Below are 15,577 nucleotides of genomic sequence, written 5' to 3' on the forward strand. Positions count from 1 at the left end.
TTACGCGTTCATCTCCCGCAATTACATAACATATCCCCACCTCCAACTGCTGTTAAGGAGGAAACCCGTCCAATCCGAGGGTTGAGCTCTGGAAATAACTTTAACTTGCTTATTCTACTTTAATAACATGTTCACCTTAGTCTAATTTCTTCATTATCTTATAACAAAAAACATGGTTCTTATATAGCGTATCAAGTACAATGTATTTGAATTCAGTAGACATTGGACAAGTTAAATACACCGACTTTGAACAATATGGAACCACTCTTTCATTTGGTTCAATCAAATAGAAACATTCAACAGTAAATGTGTTGTGACAACTTAGACATATGAGTTGAGTTTATCGAGCTCGACCTCATATACAACTACTTAGCTTAATATAAGATTGTCTTAATAAATAATGAGCATTGAATTCGAGCTTATTCGAACTTGAGCTCAAAATCAAACTTCAATACTTATATCAATCAAGTTGAGTTTGAGCCGGGTAATTAGTAAATTATAGTCGAGCTCAAGTGTTCTGGTACTCGAATTGTCTGAGATCGTTAATCGGAAACATCTTCGGACAACAAGATGGACAGTCACCCAGGGCCCAAAAATATAAAAGGGCTTAAAATTTTGAATATGTATTGTTTTCTCAAAATAGTTAAATAAATTAATTAAAAAATTTTGAATAAATTTAATAAAAGATAGTTAAATCAAATTACAAAATGGCTACTATCCAAAACTATAAAATTTCATCGTCAATATCATTCTTACGAGATTTTATAGCCTATTGTTGATTTAGATAATTTGCTATTATAAATATCATTCATTATGAGACCAGTATTGAAAAATTTAACGTGTATTTTTTATTTTCGTCCAGGGCCTTTAAATTATTGAGACGGTCATGTCGTTAATGGAAACTATACTACTTCAAATCTTTCACCAAGATTATGGCTTTGCCAGATAAGGAATATTATTTTATGTCATTGTGTCATCTCTGTTTTGTCAATACAGTGATTGCTTAATATACATTTGTTCAATTAGTTGGTACTAATTAAAAAAACACCCTTACTACAAATCAATTCCAGTCTACAAAATTTTCACAAACAATGTAAACATTAACTAAAATTGGATTACTAAAACATCTAACATAACATTTTAAAGTTGATAGCTAATAAACACACCAAAACATGAACAAAGAAAAATAAACCATAAGCTATATCATCAAAAGATGCACGAACGGCCATAGAAATCCATTCTCTGGTCGCTCGTGCATCTGTTGTCACATTTTAGACATAGCCCGGCTATTGAAACGACACCTCTGAAAAAGAAAAAAGATAGGAGACCGAGAACACGAGTTCTGCTACTAAAGATACCTACAAAACCTCAATGATTCGATCAGCAGCAATAGTAGCTGAAACTTGATTTTGCTCTTTTAAAACCCTCTTATTCATCTTGTTCAACCATTTAAACAACCAAACTCCATAATCAAACAAATTAAGAGCAATGTACATTCCAATCCCTCCAATAATCCCATTAGAAATCGAGTACGTTAAAGGCATGAGTAAAATGGTCACAAATGCAGGCACACCTTCTTTAACGTCGTTCCAATCGATATCTTTTATCACCTTCATCATTAACGCCCCAACCATCACTAAAGATGGACCAATAGCCCATGGTGGCACACTACTAAATATTGGTATAAAAAATATTGACAAAAAGAAATAAAAACCAACAATAATAGCAGTCAATCCTGTCCGTCCACCTTCTCGAATCCCAGCTGAGGATTCTATATATGTAGCGATTGGAGAGACCCCGAGCGTGGACCCCACGATCGAGGTCCCTGCATCAACCATGTATGCTACATATTCCCCTTCGAAACCGCCTTTTTGGTCAATAAATCCCCCTAGTTCCGCCATCGTATATAACGTGCCCGTTGTTGCAAGTATGTCTACATATAGTAATGTAAAAAGGGCAACCCAAACTTCACTTTGGTTAAAATTAGTAAAGCTTATTGCACCTAAAGTAGACTTGATCATGTGAAAATCTACTATCTCCTTGAAATATTCGTATTTTGCGTCACCTAGAGGTGTGTCAGGAAATATCGTAACAGATGTGTGCCTAATCCATGATATTAAGGTAACGAATAAGATACCGTAAATCATGCTTCCTTTAACATTCTTCATTAACCCGTAACACGTGGTTAAAAACCCGACAAAGCCCAACCAGAATGTCGAGCTTTGCATGATCCCGTGAGTACATGCTCCCGTGATCGGGTTTTTACTTGTGCATGCTGCTAATGTTACTAAGGTGTTTGGATCCGGACCCACGAGACCAACACCTTGATTTCCTTGTAAGCCCACAAAAGCAATGAAAAGTCCGATTCCAGCTGCGCAAGCTAACCGGACCGATTGAGGTATCAACCGGGCAAGCTTGGCACGGAGTCCGAAAGTCGCGATGAGAAAAAAGATGCAAGACTCAACCAATACAATGGCCATAGCAGTTTTATAAGAAATGGGCCCCGATCCATGAAAGCCCACTAAGTTATACGCCAAGTAAGCGTTGGGTCCCATACCAGGAGCCAACGCTAATGGCAAATTGGCAAAAATGCCCATGGCTAATGAGCCAATCATTGATGACAACGCGGTGGCGAAAATAAGGTCATTTTTTGTCTTTGAAAGACAATCTTCATATCCTTTATTGGGTTTGAACACACAATCCGGTGAAGCAACCGTGATTGTGTGGTTGGACGGTGGTGGCGTGCAGTTAGAAACACTGCACGTCCCACCAGAATCAGCTAGGATTGTGGCGTTAACCGTGATGATGTAGGCCATTGTGAGAAACGTTGCGGTAGCGGCTCGAAGCTCCTTGGTGAAACAAGTCTTTCTAGCTTGTAATTTGAAGTACTTGCCAATTCTACTATTTGAAATTGAATCATTCATGTTTCTCTCCATGTTTTTCCATGAATTGCCTATTTTGTTTAAAGCCACATTTCTAAAATTTGAACACAATTCCTCTCTTCCCATTTCTCACTAACCTTTTTTATGTGACTTGCCTATTTGGCTACCTTTTAAATATGTATCTCTCCTTTAATTGGCACTTTGATTTTAACTTGTAAGGCATGCGAAGTAAGTTGTACAATATAGTTGATTTTTTAAAGCTTGGGTCAGTTTTGAATGATGAGAACTCAAATGGGTTGTTTTGAAATTTGTGAAAGATTCTATCATTGTTTTATAAAATGAGCATTAGTAGGACAAAAATGTGCGCTTCATGTGATTATGTGACTCGTTGACTGAATAATCTTAAGCTTTAGGCCGAATATACGTTTTCTTTTGTATTTATTACAGTATTATTATTGTAGTTGTAATTAATAAAATATAAAATAGTTATTATTCTAACAATTATTGAGTAACTTTTTACAATATAAATGTCACAAACTATATAAACGAAGATGGAGAATTTGATAATCGATAAAGTATACGAAGTATATAATTGATACATACTTATTTTTGTGTTTAGTGATGAGTGACGGTACGTTTAGGAAGAGTTAGTGGTTTTACTTTTAAAATTGTAATTTTTAAATTTAAATAATAATTATTATAAATATAAATTATAAGTTATAATTAAATTAATAATCAAAATAGAAGTATTACGTTAGTTATATGTGCACAAAACTTTCGAAGGATACTCTTTGGCATGTACAAAACGTGTTGTTAACTTGGTATATAGAACATTTCTAATAATACACCACACACTTAAAACCATCTCCTTCCGTCCACGACTAAATCAAATGTTCATTTTGTACTTCAATCAATTAAAAAAGATTTTATTAGAGCGAAGTATCATTTTAATGAAAGTTGATTGTTTCGTAAAACTTTTTGCGTTTTTCAGAGTAATTGATACATAAAAAGGTGGAGGAAGTACTTTTTTTCAAAAAGAAATTTAATTAAACATTGTACTAGTACTAGTGTACTACTCCAATCACTTGGCGTTAATGAGTTTCTCTATTTCTTTTCTTTTTATTTTAAAGGCAAGTAACTCATAAATTAAGTAAAATGCTAGGGACTCCCTAAAATTACAACCATTGCCATCTCTGAGAGTAGAAAAAAGTTATCAAATACAACTACAAAAAACAGCACAACACACAAAACTCCACACACCACAACATTACGAACTCAAAAACCTCACGTTAAAATTCCAGCGTAACCCCAACTAAAACTACCATAAAATACAAACGATACGAGAAATACGAATGAATACTATAGTTAAAGTCCACAAATTAAATTCCCACGATCTATCTACCGCCAGTCAAAACCAATACTCAAATCATAACCTTCTAAGAATTCGAATCCAAGAATTGAATACTCATAGTATTCAACGACTTCATCAGTGACACCGTCCAAACCATTCTCATTTAATATTTAAAAAAGAGCATTACTTATTTTATAGTCTATTTTTAGACCATAGGACAATAGGTTAGTTCATTATATTGTTGCTTAGACTATCTCTAACGCGCCATCAGAAGCTCCGGCTGACGGTGATCTGACGTTGGTGATGCCGGCTGACTCCACGACGCCGCTAACGCGGCGTCACTGTGACAGTGGCTAAGCGTTGGTCAAATGTGAAACTGAAGGGTAGCTAGGACGGTGTTAGATATATATTAACCAATCATAATTTAAGAAGGATATATTTAAATTATTATGTTATTCTCACTCAACTTCTAATCATATTAAACATCACTTAAAAACTTGTTCACTCACTTACACTTAACACTCGCCACAATATCTTCACTCAATGACATTGCCACGTCACAATCATAAAATTACTTTTTCTTAAAAAAAAACATCTGACTTCGCGTCACCTTCATCATTAGACTGTATGGTTATAAGTGGTCTTAGTAGACCATAAAACCAAGTATGAAAATGGTGTTACTTTCCCCCCACTTTCAACGAGTAGTGACTCCGACAAATGAAATTGGTTTAAGGCCAAACCCACCAACTAGATAAGTTACAAGTTTACCCATGTATTATATTAAAAAAAAAGTTACATATATGTCCTAAGAATAACTACTCCGTCAAAAAAAGTTCGCTCAATTGACACTATCCTCAAAAGGTTTCTTAACGAAATGTGTCAAGAACATAAACTTTTTAATCCATTATTTTAGATTATAGATATTCGACTTTTGAAATCATGTGATACAATGAAAACTTTATATGACCTCCAATATATCATTTATATATATATATATATATATATATATATATATATATATATATATATATATATATATATATATATATATATATATATATTCTTACCATAAAAAACAAATTGTAATAGTTAAATAGCCTCTAAATGTTGAAATACATAAAACAATATTTGTTAAATAGCCTCTAAATTGTAATAGTTAAATACGAATAATTATATATAAACACGTGATATTATTAACTAATTTCTTCTTCTAATTAATATATAATTTATTTATTATTTATTCCATAAACTCATAAGATTATGTCACCCAATAACTATAAAAGTTGAAGTTTATAGACAAAAATAAGATTGAAAAACTCTTAAAACGTGATAACCCAAACACACACTTTTATCTACAAAAGTTAATTGATTTAGAGGTGAAACCATTTATCTTATTTAGCTGATTGTTTTTTAATCAGTAGATCTTATTATGTCTAATGTTTATGTTTGTTTTTATTGCAGAGTGTTTGTTTTTTTCTGAAGAAATAAGATAAAATAATATCTTATTTTGTCTATGGACGCTTCTAATTGTTATAGACAGAATTAAGTTATTTTGTAGATATAAAAAATAAATAGTCTCCGCTGTTTCACATACTTTAATAACAAATCTTCTTTACAAACATAATAGCATATCTTGAGATAAAAACAACTTAAAAAACAAATAACATTGCAACAACCAAAAATTAAAGTTTAGTCCTTCTTGATGATTTCAACTTGTGTTATAAAAAATAAAAAGATAAAAAAAAATTAAGGTATGTTAATGCGCATGCAAATGGGTTGTGATTAGGCTCGCAGGGTATTCTTAGTTAGCTTTATTGGGGCACGTATTTATACAACCAAGTAACTCTTTTTGATCTTTTAATTGTTTAATATTCATTTTTAAATACAATATAATGTTTTTAAGGAAATGATTCAAGTATTGTACTATATAAAATATCAATATTTTATATTTCCATGCGTAAGGCCATAAGGGTACCCATATTATTTTTCTCAAAGTATGAATTAGGGTTCAACTTTTGAGAAATGTTGGAATATAAATGATAATATACTTGAACAAAAGCTTTTTAATCATTAGCTTTTGTTTGCTTTAGGCAGTGCTAGTTTTAGTTTTTCAATCTCAAGATGTACTAGGATTTAATTATTGTTGTTTCTGAAAGTTTCCCGTCAATAAACCCAAAAATATACGGAGTAGTAATAAAATGGGTTCAAAAAACATTTTAAGAAATTTATCAAAACTTGTACATTCAAAAATTGTAGCATTGAGTTGCCATCTTTGCAGCTCGGTTTGTTTTCGTGTATCAATATAATTTCGTGTATTTACTTGTGTGATCCAAGGATATGTATGGATCCTCAAGTAACCTTGTAATTTGGTTGATTGTGAAATAAAATTTTACTTGTCTTTCCAAAAAAGGAAAATAATTCATGTACTAGCAAGATTTTGTGCCTTTCTTTCTTAAAAAGAAAACGCATTCTGAAGGGGTAAAATACTAAAACATGTTAAGATCATGAGATGATGTCTTGAAAGATAAAAAGTAATGAAGTTTTTTATGTCTGAGTTACCCGAAAATGTGAGTATTTTATACTCGAGTTTACGCGATCCAACCATCAGTTTTTAAACCCTTCCTTGCCCCACAACCTAACCATCACAAGATTTGACCCTGATACATCTTGCAAGGAATTCAACACCCCTACTAGGGATCCCCTAGGGTCTTAGTGATGGTTGATGTCCTACAACATTGCATTTCGCGAAAGAAACCCCCTGAAAATTCTTTGCCTAGAAAACTTTGAATATGTCGAACACTATAAGAGCATTGAGAGTCGTAACACTAAACTCAGTGTATAATTTTAGTTTTTAGGTAGACACTAAATTTAATACTGAAGTCAAAAGTGGAAAAATAGTTAAGTGTCTAATTCATTATTTAATTATGTTTTAATTTGTTTATTATACCTTTTAATAAATATTATTTAATATATGTCTGTTAAATGTGGAATAGACGACGGTAGAGCCCGGCGGTGGAGGGCGACGCCAGTTTAAAGTCGGTGCAGAGTCGTCAACACTGAAACCACATCCTTGGATTTGTCAAACGGCGGAAAAATGTGACGACTCCGGGTGCTCTAAGGTTAAAAATCTTACCTATTGAGAATTTGTGATGTGAAAGGTTATAGAAAAATTGAAAATAGGGAAGTGTGGTGCAAAGAGAGATTAATATAGTTATACACTAACATCAATACTGACATCTAAAACATTGTAGCGACAAATCTTGACAATGTAGTTCAATGTTCAAACAACAATTGAATTATAGTGCAAGTAATATCCAACTTCACCTAATGCATTACACCGATGTATCATCATAACATAAAACCAGGGATACAATATATTATCTAATCCATCAAATAGTTTTCCAAGTTACATAGTAGTGGCGGCGATCAAAACTTTGAAACGACTGACTGACTGATAACACAGTTCAAGACTCACTCAGTTCAGTGTCTCCTTTGTTTCGCACGTTTCCACGAGCTTTTACCTTTGAACTTCCATTTATCAACACCACCCGGTTGGTTTTTCGCTTCAATCTCTTGAACCTTACGCTTCCTGTAAAATTCCACAACATCATTTAACCAAGTCTCAATACTAAGTCTCATCATCAATTCCTTTTTATTTTAGAAAGTCATTTAACAATATATTAACCATCCCAAGTTAGTCTAGTGTGTTTTATTTTTTTTTTCCTTGCAAGAGGTGTCAGGATCGAATCGTGGGGTGGCCAGGAAAGGGTTGGAAGCAGCCAGAGGGAGTATTCCTGATGGGCTGTGTACACTAGAGTATGGGGTCATCCTTTCTGAAAAATGATAGTATTAAAGTAATTTATCCTTTATTTTATCATATATGCATATATGCATAAAGGTAAAAACATAATCAACTTCCGAAAGTTTACTCACCTGTAAGCCTTGAGTGATTCATTAGAGAGCAACTCATCTGCGAGAGTCGACTTCCTTTCTTTCTTTGTAAGTCTACTAGTGTAATATTCCGTTGCGTGCTCCACAACCGTACCAACCTGAAAATTTCAAATTATATTATAATGTCATTAATCCATTTCCTCAAGCGACAAATTACTCAGATAATATCATCATTAATGGACCTACTTGGAAATATTTTGGTAATTTGGTGTTACCCTTCTTGTAATGCCTCTTCGGATCCATCACATTTCGCAACTGCAATAAACATACAAACATCTTAATAACAAGATTTACCAATTTGAACACAAGTTTCTGAGATAGCTTGAAAAAAGTTGTCACAATACGTTTAGTAGTTCAAGATCTTTTTTCAACTCAGGTGTCAGTGTAGGGGCAGGCATATCAAACCTACATACAGTTCAAACATTCTCAAATCAACTTTAAATCGAATCGCATATAATTTAGATATACAACTTGAATACATAATATGGTCAAGTGCCCAAGAATGTATCAAACTTTAACCAAACTACTATTAAATGTATCCAACATTATAAGTTTACATTGTAGAAGTTTGGGTCAAATTTTGATACATTCCGAGACACTTATCCTACAAAATACGTCAGTTAAAATGTGAACGTACCAACCCTTCCCTGCTGTATCTTTGACTTGCTTCTTGAGTAACTTGTTCACCTTTTTTGGGTTGTTAGGTGGAACGTAGAGCCCATCGACAAGCTCTGAGCTGGGCTTATAAACCAGATTACTTTCAAATACATGTTCAGACTTATCATTGGACCCGTATTTTGTACTAAAGTTTAGAGAAGGTAATTTTGGTTCCCATGACAGACCAATCAGTTTCTTATCTTCAAGCATTATGCTTCCTATGGGAAAAAAAGAGAGTGTTACCTGATAATTATAATTATAATTATAATAAGTATGAATATCTTCTGATGATCATGTATAAGATGAATTTTATCTTATATAAATACAGATTAATTATACACAGGTTAAATTGCTATAATCTTAATGTAATGATACGTTATGTTTAAAACGGCGTGTGCAGCTCACGTGACAAGCTAAATTGGGGAAAGTGTGCCCTGTCACATGATGTTCATCTTCTACAGTCAACGAACAAGTAAGCAAAGGAGTTAATCAGTTAGTTAGTTAGTTACAAAGTTGTTAAACAGCTCGCTAGTTAAATAGCTAAGTGGATGTAATAGTTAGTGCAGTTTTTGAGTTGTAAACAATCCTCTTTCTATGTAATTCGATTCAATTTCAATATCAATACAATATTTTATATGAACAATTGAACTCATAGCTTTTTCTTCCATTAAAGCTTTCAGGTTCTTATGATTGTTAACTCCGATCTAATAGGTCCAGGTTAACATATCATGTAAATTGCGTAAGTGATAGAATGTAAAATATTAAGACAAAATGATTCTTATAACAAACAAGAAATTAACAATATAAATTTAGTTAACAACGTTAGTTCAAAAGGTAACACTTTACATATGTGACCTACAAAATTTAGCTATTCACAAGCCTCTATGAAATGTAAACTGTCACCTATGTGAATACTTACTTTCTCGCAATCTCTCAAAGCAAAATTGATAACATAAAGGGTCTAAAAAGAGATTGAATTATGATCGAGTATTTTAGTCAACAAAGACTTGAAAAGATCAATAAATTTAGGCTAACGTATATTGGTTGTAATCAATTAGAGCCGTACAACTATGTGTGTTTCCTTACAAAGCCAACCAAATTATATAAACTGATTACTTGTTAGGTTTTCGCATGAAGTTTTTTCAAAAAGTGAAAATTAATATCACAGGTTTAGGCACTAATTAAATAACTGAATATTCAAAATTAACATGTAGGTTTCAATGCAATCCCTCCCTTAATTACAAAGTAATATAACAGACAACGAGAAATTACCTCGATTAACAACAATAAGGATAACGATGCTGGTGTTGATAGAAATTGATTCTGCTCGGCGTGAACAACTGGAGTTGAATCGAGGAGACAACCGTCGTATAGCTGTTACGATTTAGCTATTTGTGGAGATTTTTTGTCATGAGCCTCTTTCTTTCACAGGAAAATAGAGAACGAAGAAGATGAAAGGCAAGGGTTCGTTAGGTTAATGGGCCTAACCTTTTATGGGGGTGGTGTTAGTTTAATTTTTACGGCCCTGATAACATTACTTAAGACTAGTTTCTTTCATTGAAGAAATATTTCCATTCTATGTTATTTTTTCGTTTTTCCGGAAGAAAAAAAAAAAAAAAAATAATCACTTGTTCACACATTTGGAAAATATTGCTTATTTAGAAAACTTGCGTATAAAATGACCAAAACAAAATTCTTATGGAAATGAGGAAATCGAAATGAGAGTGACGGTCAGGTCTCATATTCATCGAGTTTTGTTGCAGAAATTATGTTAAAGCCATTTTATTGGTTGTAACTTGAATATAAATATAAGGGAAATTGCCTAAAATACACTTTTTTAAAAAGTTTTCAAAGAAAATACACTTTTTAAAAAAAAAAATTGTCAATATACACCATTGGGTAGACCAAAGTGTTGGTCGACCACCATATATCTTGGTCGACCACCTCATTTTTCAAGGTGGTCGACCAAGCTTCATTGAGTTCCCGGTCGACTACCGTGTAAACATGGTCGACTACCTCTTATTTTTTCATGGTCGACTACCCCACAAAAAACAACACGGGCGACCCCAATCCCGGTCGACTACACTGGTGGCACAAAATAAATTTCAAATCTAAAATATACACTAAATTTCACTAATATATAATAAAGCTTATATATGATGATAATGAATAATGAAATTCTTGTGGTAAAGGAGCTATTGTGAAAGTCACGTGCAAGGTTAGTATAAAACCAAAAACAATGGCATATTGGTAATTTACTCGACACTTTGACTATTACAAATATGGATGCCACTGGATATTTGAAGCTTGTGCCGCTAAACTTCAGATGAATGGCAGTCGACCGGGATGGTGGTCGCCCGTGTTGTTTTTTTGGGGGTAGTCTACCAGGAAAAAATGAGAGGTAGTCGACCATGTTTATACGGTAGTCGACCGGGAACTCAATGAAGCTTGGTCGACCACCTTGAAAAATGAGGTGGTCGACCAAGATATATGGTGGTCGATCAACACTTTGGTCTAACCAATGGTGTATATTAACAATTTTTTTTAAAAAAGTGTATTTTTTTGAAAACTTTTTAAAAAAGTGTATTTGGGGCAATTTCTCTAAATATAAAGTCAATAACATAATACAAACCATATTGATCTCCTTCCAAATGACTGATCTTTATTGTTACCTCTAATACCTAATTAACTTGCTAGAAATAATGGTGACAACAGTATCAGTGACTTCTTGGGTTTCAGAGCGATTGTTCGCCTTTAGGTGTTTTAGCTACCATGTGACTTCTTGGGTTTAAAGCTACCATGTGACTTCTTCGTGTTGCTGGTCTATGGGCGAGTGTTTTTAGGTTTCTCGGTGGACGGCGCTTGCTGATTGGTGGTTGACCTAATTTTGCTCTTTGTGACGGGATGTTGAAGTGGAGGTCCTTTTCAGGCTTGGTCGAGCTCAGAGGGTTTTATATTGAGAGGTTCTGATCTCGGCTTGAGTTGCAACTTGATTTTTCAGTTGCTCGTGTTTGTCAATTGGTAATTTGGTATCGGATTGTTCTGATTAGGTACAATTAACGTTTATTAATCTATCAAGGTTCATAGTGCAGCAAATCAAATGCAAATTACAAACCCAAAAAACACCATTCGAAAATGAATGAATACCAACTTTTCTTATTATTAAAGCTCAAGAACATTTTGGCACAACTTAAAGTCACTTTTCTTGATAGTAAGAAAAAGATCTATCATATTACAAAAACACATGCCCCTTAGTTTTCAAAAAGCTCCATTTATTTATTTTTATTTTTTTTTTGGTTAGTAACGTTTTTTTTTTTTTTTTTTTTTATTAAAATTGAACCAAATACAAGATGGGGCAGTGTATATCCTTACCCAAATACAAAAGACCAACTACTACCCAAAGGCAGCATACAGCAAAATACAATACACTTACATCAATTGAAGACTATTGCCTACAATTACCAAATCACAAAGACTATTGCCTACAATTACCAAATCACAAAGCTCCATTTATAGATGAAACCATAAAAGCGAAATACCAAAAAACATGCACTAGGTAACTAACATTGGAAATAATCTAACCGTGAACAAGTAAACATACTTATTTAGATTTCTTTTGTTCGCCTTTCTTCGGTTCACCTTTCTTTGGTTCACCTTTCTTTTGTTCACCTTTCTTTTGTTGTTCACCAACACGTGCCCCTGCAACTTTGCAAACAGGTTCATCTTTGGGCCCCACAAGTTTAAGAGCAGGATGAACTTTAAGATCCCCCATCACAACCTTCTTACCCACATCCAATTCACTTAGATCAACCTCTATGAAAGGCGGTATTATATCTGCAGGGCATACAAATTTCGCTGTTCTCTTGATGATGTTTAAAAAAGATCCTGCCATTATTCAGAGTTCAACCATTATTAATTCAAAAACAAAAAAAAAAACATAAATCTACTCTTATATAAAATAAAATAAAATAAAAATATGCTGCTACAGGCTGTATATATATAGGGAGTGTTAAATACTCATATATGCATCATTAAAATATTTATGTCATTGAGAAACCAAATGAAATAATCAGTTGCAATTATAGAATATAAAGACATAGTGTTTAATATGTCCCCGTTGTTTGGACTTAAAATATTTAAGTCCAATTAACACAGACAATCAGTTTATCAAAACATTAGAGTTGATTGCAGTATATAATACAAGAACAAAATGGTTAAGAACAAACTTCTTCAAAAGTAGATGGAAATCATTAACTAATTTATAAGTCATCAATTTGGGCTCATTTTTGTTGTACCTATTTCCTAGTGCTAAATAAAAGTCAAATTTGCAGTAGTCATGTTAGTTATGATATAAGAACCTCATAAACTAGAGATTAGTTAGGTAACTAGTATTGGTTTAGGTTTGGGCTTGAAATAAAACAGCATATTCATGTCCAAAAAAAGAAAGGAGGAGGTTTTTAATTATAAAAAGTTGATAAGTAAGGTTTAGGTTTCGTTAATTTCAGTTACAGAAAACTCGTAAATCGTAATTCTTCAAAATATTTTGCATCCAATTACAGTCCAAGACAATATACAAATTAGTGATGGTGTGGATTATATGATTATTAGTATGAAGTATGATGGAATAAATACATTATGAAGCATTTATTCATTTATTCCAAACCTTGAATAAAATAGGTGAAAAAATTGGGCGGTTGGTCCCTCTAGTTTACATGAAATGGGGTGTTTGGTCCCTGAACTTCATTTTCGGGGTTGTTGGTCCCTGTGATTTTCAAAACACGTGTGGTTGGTCCCTGTCAGGGACCAACAACCCCGAAAATGAAGTTCAAGGACCAAACACCCCATTTCATGTAAACCACAAGGACCAACCGCCCAATTTTCTCAAAATAGGTCAAATAATATTACCTTTTTTCAGCCCAGGTGACACATCATCACCAATAAACACAAGTGGAACATCAACCTTCAAGAAAGCATTAGATGGCGCTCTTATAAACGTAACATTAAGAACAGCATCTGTACTAGCATGCTGATGAAGCTGCAACCAAAATTCAACATTTCAATGTTTAAATTTAAGCACAAGCTTCACCTTTTGTAGCTATAATTATCACAAGTTGAATAAATTCTCAAGTAATTTATAAAAAAATTACATACCGCTCGGGGCAAGACACGAACTTTCTCAATAATATCCTCACTTTCAGCATCAGGACGAACCTCAAGATCAAAAAGTCGTGACAGGAAATACGTACGTCCTAAATGATTCACAAGTTTCTTGATCTGATTATTTTGAACGGATATAAGACGTTTATTACCTCCATGTTGACCATCTTCTTGTTCAAAAACGATGCTCGGTACACGTCCAGCCTTTCGCTCCTTAGCAGATATATTTTTCCCAGAAAGCGCACGTGGGATTGCAGTAATTGTCTCTGCGTGTTTTTTGTCGGGTTTCGGGAAGCCTTCAAGGTAAGTTAGCGGGACTTCATCGTAATCTTGAACTCGAGCTGCAGCGGTAGACGAGTGTCGAATGTGGCGGAGAAAAAGGGCTCGGGTGAGCACTTGACGAGGAGCCAACATTTGGTAATCTAAATTCTAAGGTCCACGCACCGAATTTGATTATTAATATAAATATAGACGAAAGTCCATATGATAAAAATAAACTACACATTAGTGTAATGATTATTGACATGTAAAAGCTACATTTTGAGAATTAGAATCTAATATAGTTGTTGTCAAATGTCAACCAAGATTATAGAAATCACCAGTAGTAAATAAAACAAAATCAAAAATAAAATGAAAAACAGATGCATAATTAAAGCATTATTAAAATGTTAAGCAAGATAAAAGGCCTTGATGTTGATATCAAAGATATCATCTGCACAGGTTTGAGCTAAGGCAACACACAGTAGTAAATAAAACAAAATCAAACTAAATTGAACATATAAGCTTGAAGAAAACCTAAATTGAACATATACTGTACTGTACATACTAAAATTGAATAAACCTAAATCGAAATTAAAGAATGAACAATTGAGCCTAATCAAAAACTGAAATGAAAAACGTAATCAAACCTTGATGTGCGAACTGGAGATAAAACACCACTGATTGAAGAACAAGGTGTGAGATTTTGATAACAAGGTATGAAATGTTCTCCGTGTGCGAGTGTGCGCTGGTATCCCAGAAAAAAAGAGCGGCCCAACAATTGAACCAAGCCCTAGCGATTATAGAGGTTTTTTTTTTTTTTTTTTTTTTTTTTAATTATCAGCCTCTCTCACATGAAAATATAGAAGGGGAGATTTTTTAATTAAGGAGGTGATTGTAATAAGGATAAAATAGTTATAATGCATATTTAGTTTAGTTTTATATGACTAAAAAGTGATGGTATATAGACCAGTGGTAGAATTTAAACTCGACTATAGAAGTGATAAAATTAGTACCAGAAAATAAACACTAAAAAGTTTTATTTTTTGATTAAAAAATTAGTTAGTGTAAAAAAAAATTCTTTTAAAGCCGGCGGGGGCGAGCACCCCTTCCGACATCTACTATCTTCCGCCCCTGATTACACTTTTATTTATGAGGGTGTTGGGTTAGTTTTTACGACACTCTCAATAGTAACTTAAGTAAACTTACTTTTTAACTCTAATATCAACATTACATATATTTTTTTTTTAACGGCTGGTTAGTTGGTTACTGATTCACTCACCCGAAGGAGGAAACCCACTCTCGAATCTTCGCACAACCT

At 33.4% G+C, this 15,577-nt stretch overlaps 3 protein-coding genes across 4 annotated transcripts; all 3 read right to left on the minus strand.

Moving 5' to 3' along the window:
- Positions 1–1,132: 1,132 nt before the first annotated feature.
- LOC139894062 (adenine/guanine permease AZG2) lies at positions 1,133–2,924 on the minus strand. The gene has a single exon (XM_071877257.1). It carries the CDS (start codon positions 2,922–2,924, stop codon positions 1,359–1,361), a length of 1,566 nt encoding a protein of 521 aa, XP_071733358.1. The 3' UTR covers positions 1,133–1,358.
- A 4,580-nt stretch (positions 2,925–7,504) lies between these two features.
- LOC139894063 (rRNA-processing protein fcf2-like) lies at positions 7,505–10,346 on the minus strand. Its single transcript, XM_071877258.1, has 6 exons — positions 10,114–10,346; positions 8,822–9,059; positions 8,529–8,589; positions 8,371–8,439; positions 8,167–8,282; positions 7,505–7,822 (listed from the first exon to the last, which is right to left on the minus strand). Exons 2-6 carry the CDS (start codon positions 9,049–9,051, stop codon positions 7,714–7,716), a joined length of 585 nt encoding a protein of 194 aa, XP_071733359.1. The 5' UTR covers positions 9,052–9,059; positions 10,114–10,346; the 3' UTR covers positions 7,505–7,713.
- Positions 10,347–12,011: 1,665 nt separating this feature from the next.
- On the minus strand, positions 12,012–15,079 carry LOC139894064 (uncharacterized). 2 transcript variants are annotated; one of them, XM_071877260.1, is made up of 5 exons: positions 14,907–15,079; positions 13,993–14,420; positions 13,747–13,876; positions 12,342–12,726; positions 12,012–12,103 (listed from the first exon to the last, which is right to left on the minus strand). In XM_071877260.1, the coding sequence occupies exons 2-4, from the start codon at positions 14,410–14,412 to the stop codon at positions 12,443–12,445; spliced, it is 834 nt and encodes a 277-aa protein (XP_071733361.1). In that variant the 5' UTR covers positions 14,413–14,420; positions 14,907–15,079; the 3' UTR covers positions 12,012–12,103; positions 12,342–12,442. The 2 variants fall into 2 exon arrangements, with proteins under 2 accessions (XP_071733361.1, XP_071733360.1); XM_071877259.1 differs by having other exon boundaries at positions 13,993–14,427.
- Between the last annotated feature and the right edge of the window lie 498 nt (positions 15,080–15,577).

The sequence above is a fragment of the Rutidosis leptorrhynchoides genome, chromosome 2 (genome assembly GCF_046630445.1).
Source record: "Rutidosis leptorrhynchoides isolate AG116_Rl617_1_P2 chromosome 2, CSIRO_AGI_Rlap_v1, whole genome shotgun sequence".
In the NCBI taxonomy this organism is placed as follows: Eukaryota; Viridiplantae; Streptophyta; class Magnoliopsida; order Asterales; family Asteraceae; genus Rutidosis; species Rutidosis leptorrhynchoides.

Excerpts from the sequence above, each read along its gene's own strand:
- LOC139894064 (XM_071877260.1), bottom strand. The coding sequence starts at position 14,412 with ATGTTGGCTCCTCGTCAAGTGCTCACCCGAGCCCTTTTTCTCCGCCAC. Across the intron at positions 13,877-13,992 it reads TTCGTGTCTTGCCCCGAGCG|CTTCATCAGCATGCTAGTAC; the intron begins GTATGTAATTTT and ends TTTTGGTTGCAG. Across the intron at positions 12,727-13,746 it reads GTCACCTGGGCTGAAAAAAG|GATCTTTTTTAAACATCATC; the intron begins GTAATATTATTT and ends GAATAATGGCAG.
- LOC139894063 (XM_071877258.1), bottom strand. The coding sequence starts at position 9,051 with ATGCTTGAAGATAAGAAACTGATTGGTCTGTCATGGGAACCAAAATTA. Across the intron at positions 8,440-8,528 it reads AAGATCTTGAACTACTAAAC|TTGCGAAATGTGATGGATCC; the intron begins GTATTGTGACAA and ends TGTTTATTGCAG. Across the intron at positions 8,283-8,370 it reads AATTACCAAAATATTTCCAA|GTTGGTACGGTTGTGGAGCA; the intron begins GTAGGTCCATTA and ends TGAAATTTTCAG.
- LOC139894062 (XM_071877257.1), bottom strand. The coding sequence starts at position 2,924 with ATGAATGATTCAATTTCAAATAGTAGAATTGGCAAGTACTTCAAATTA.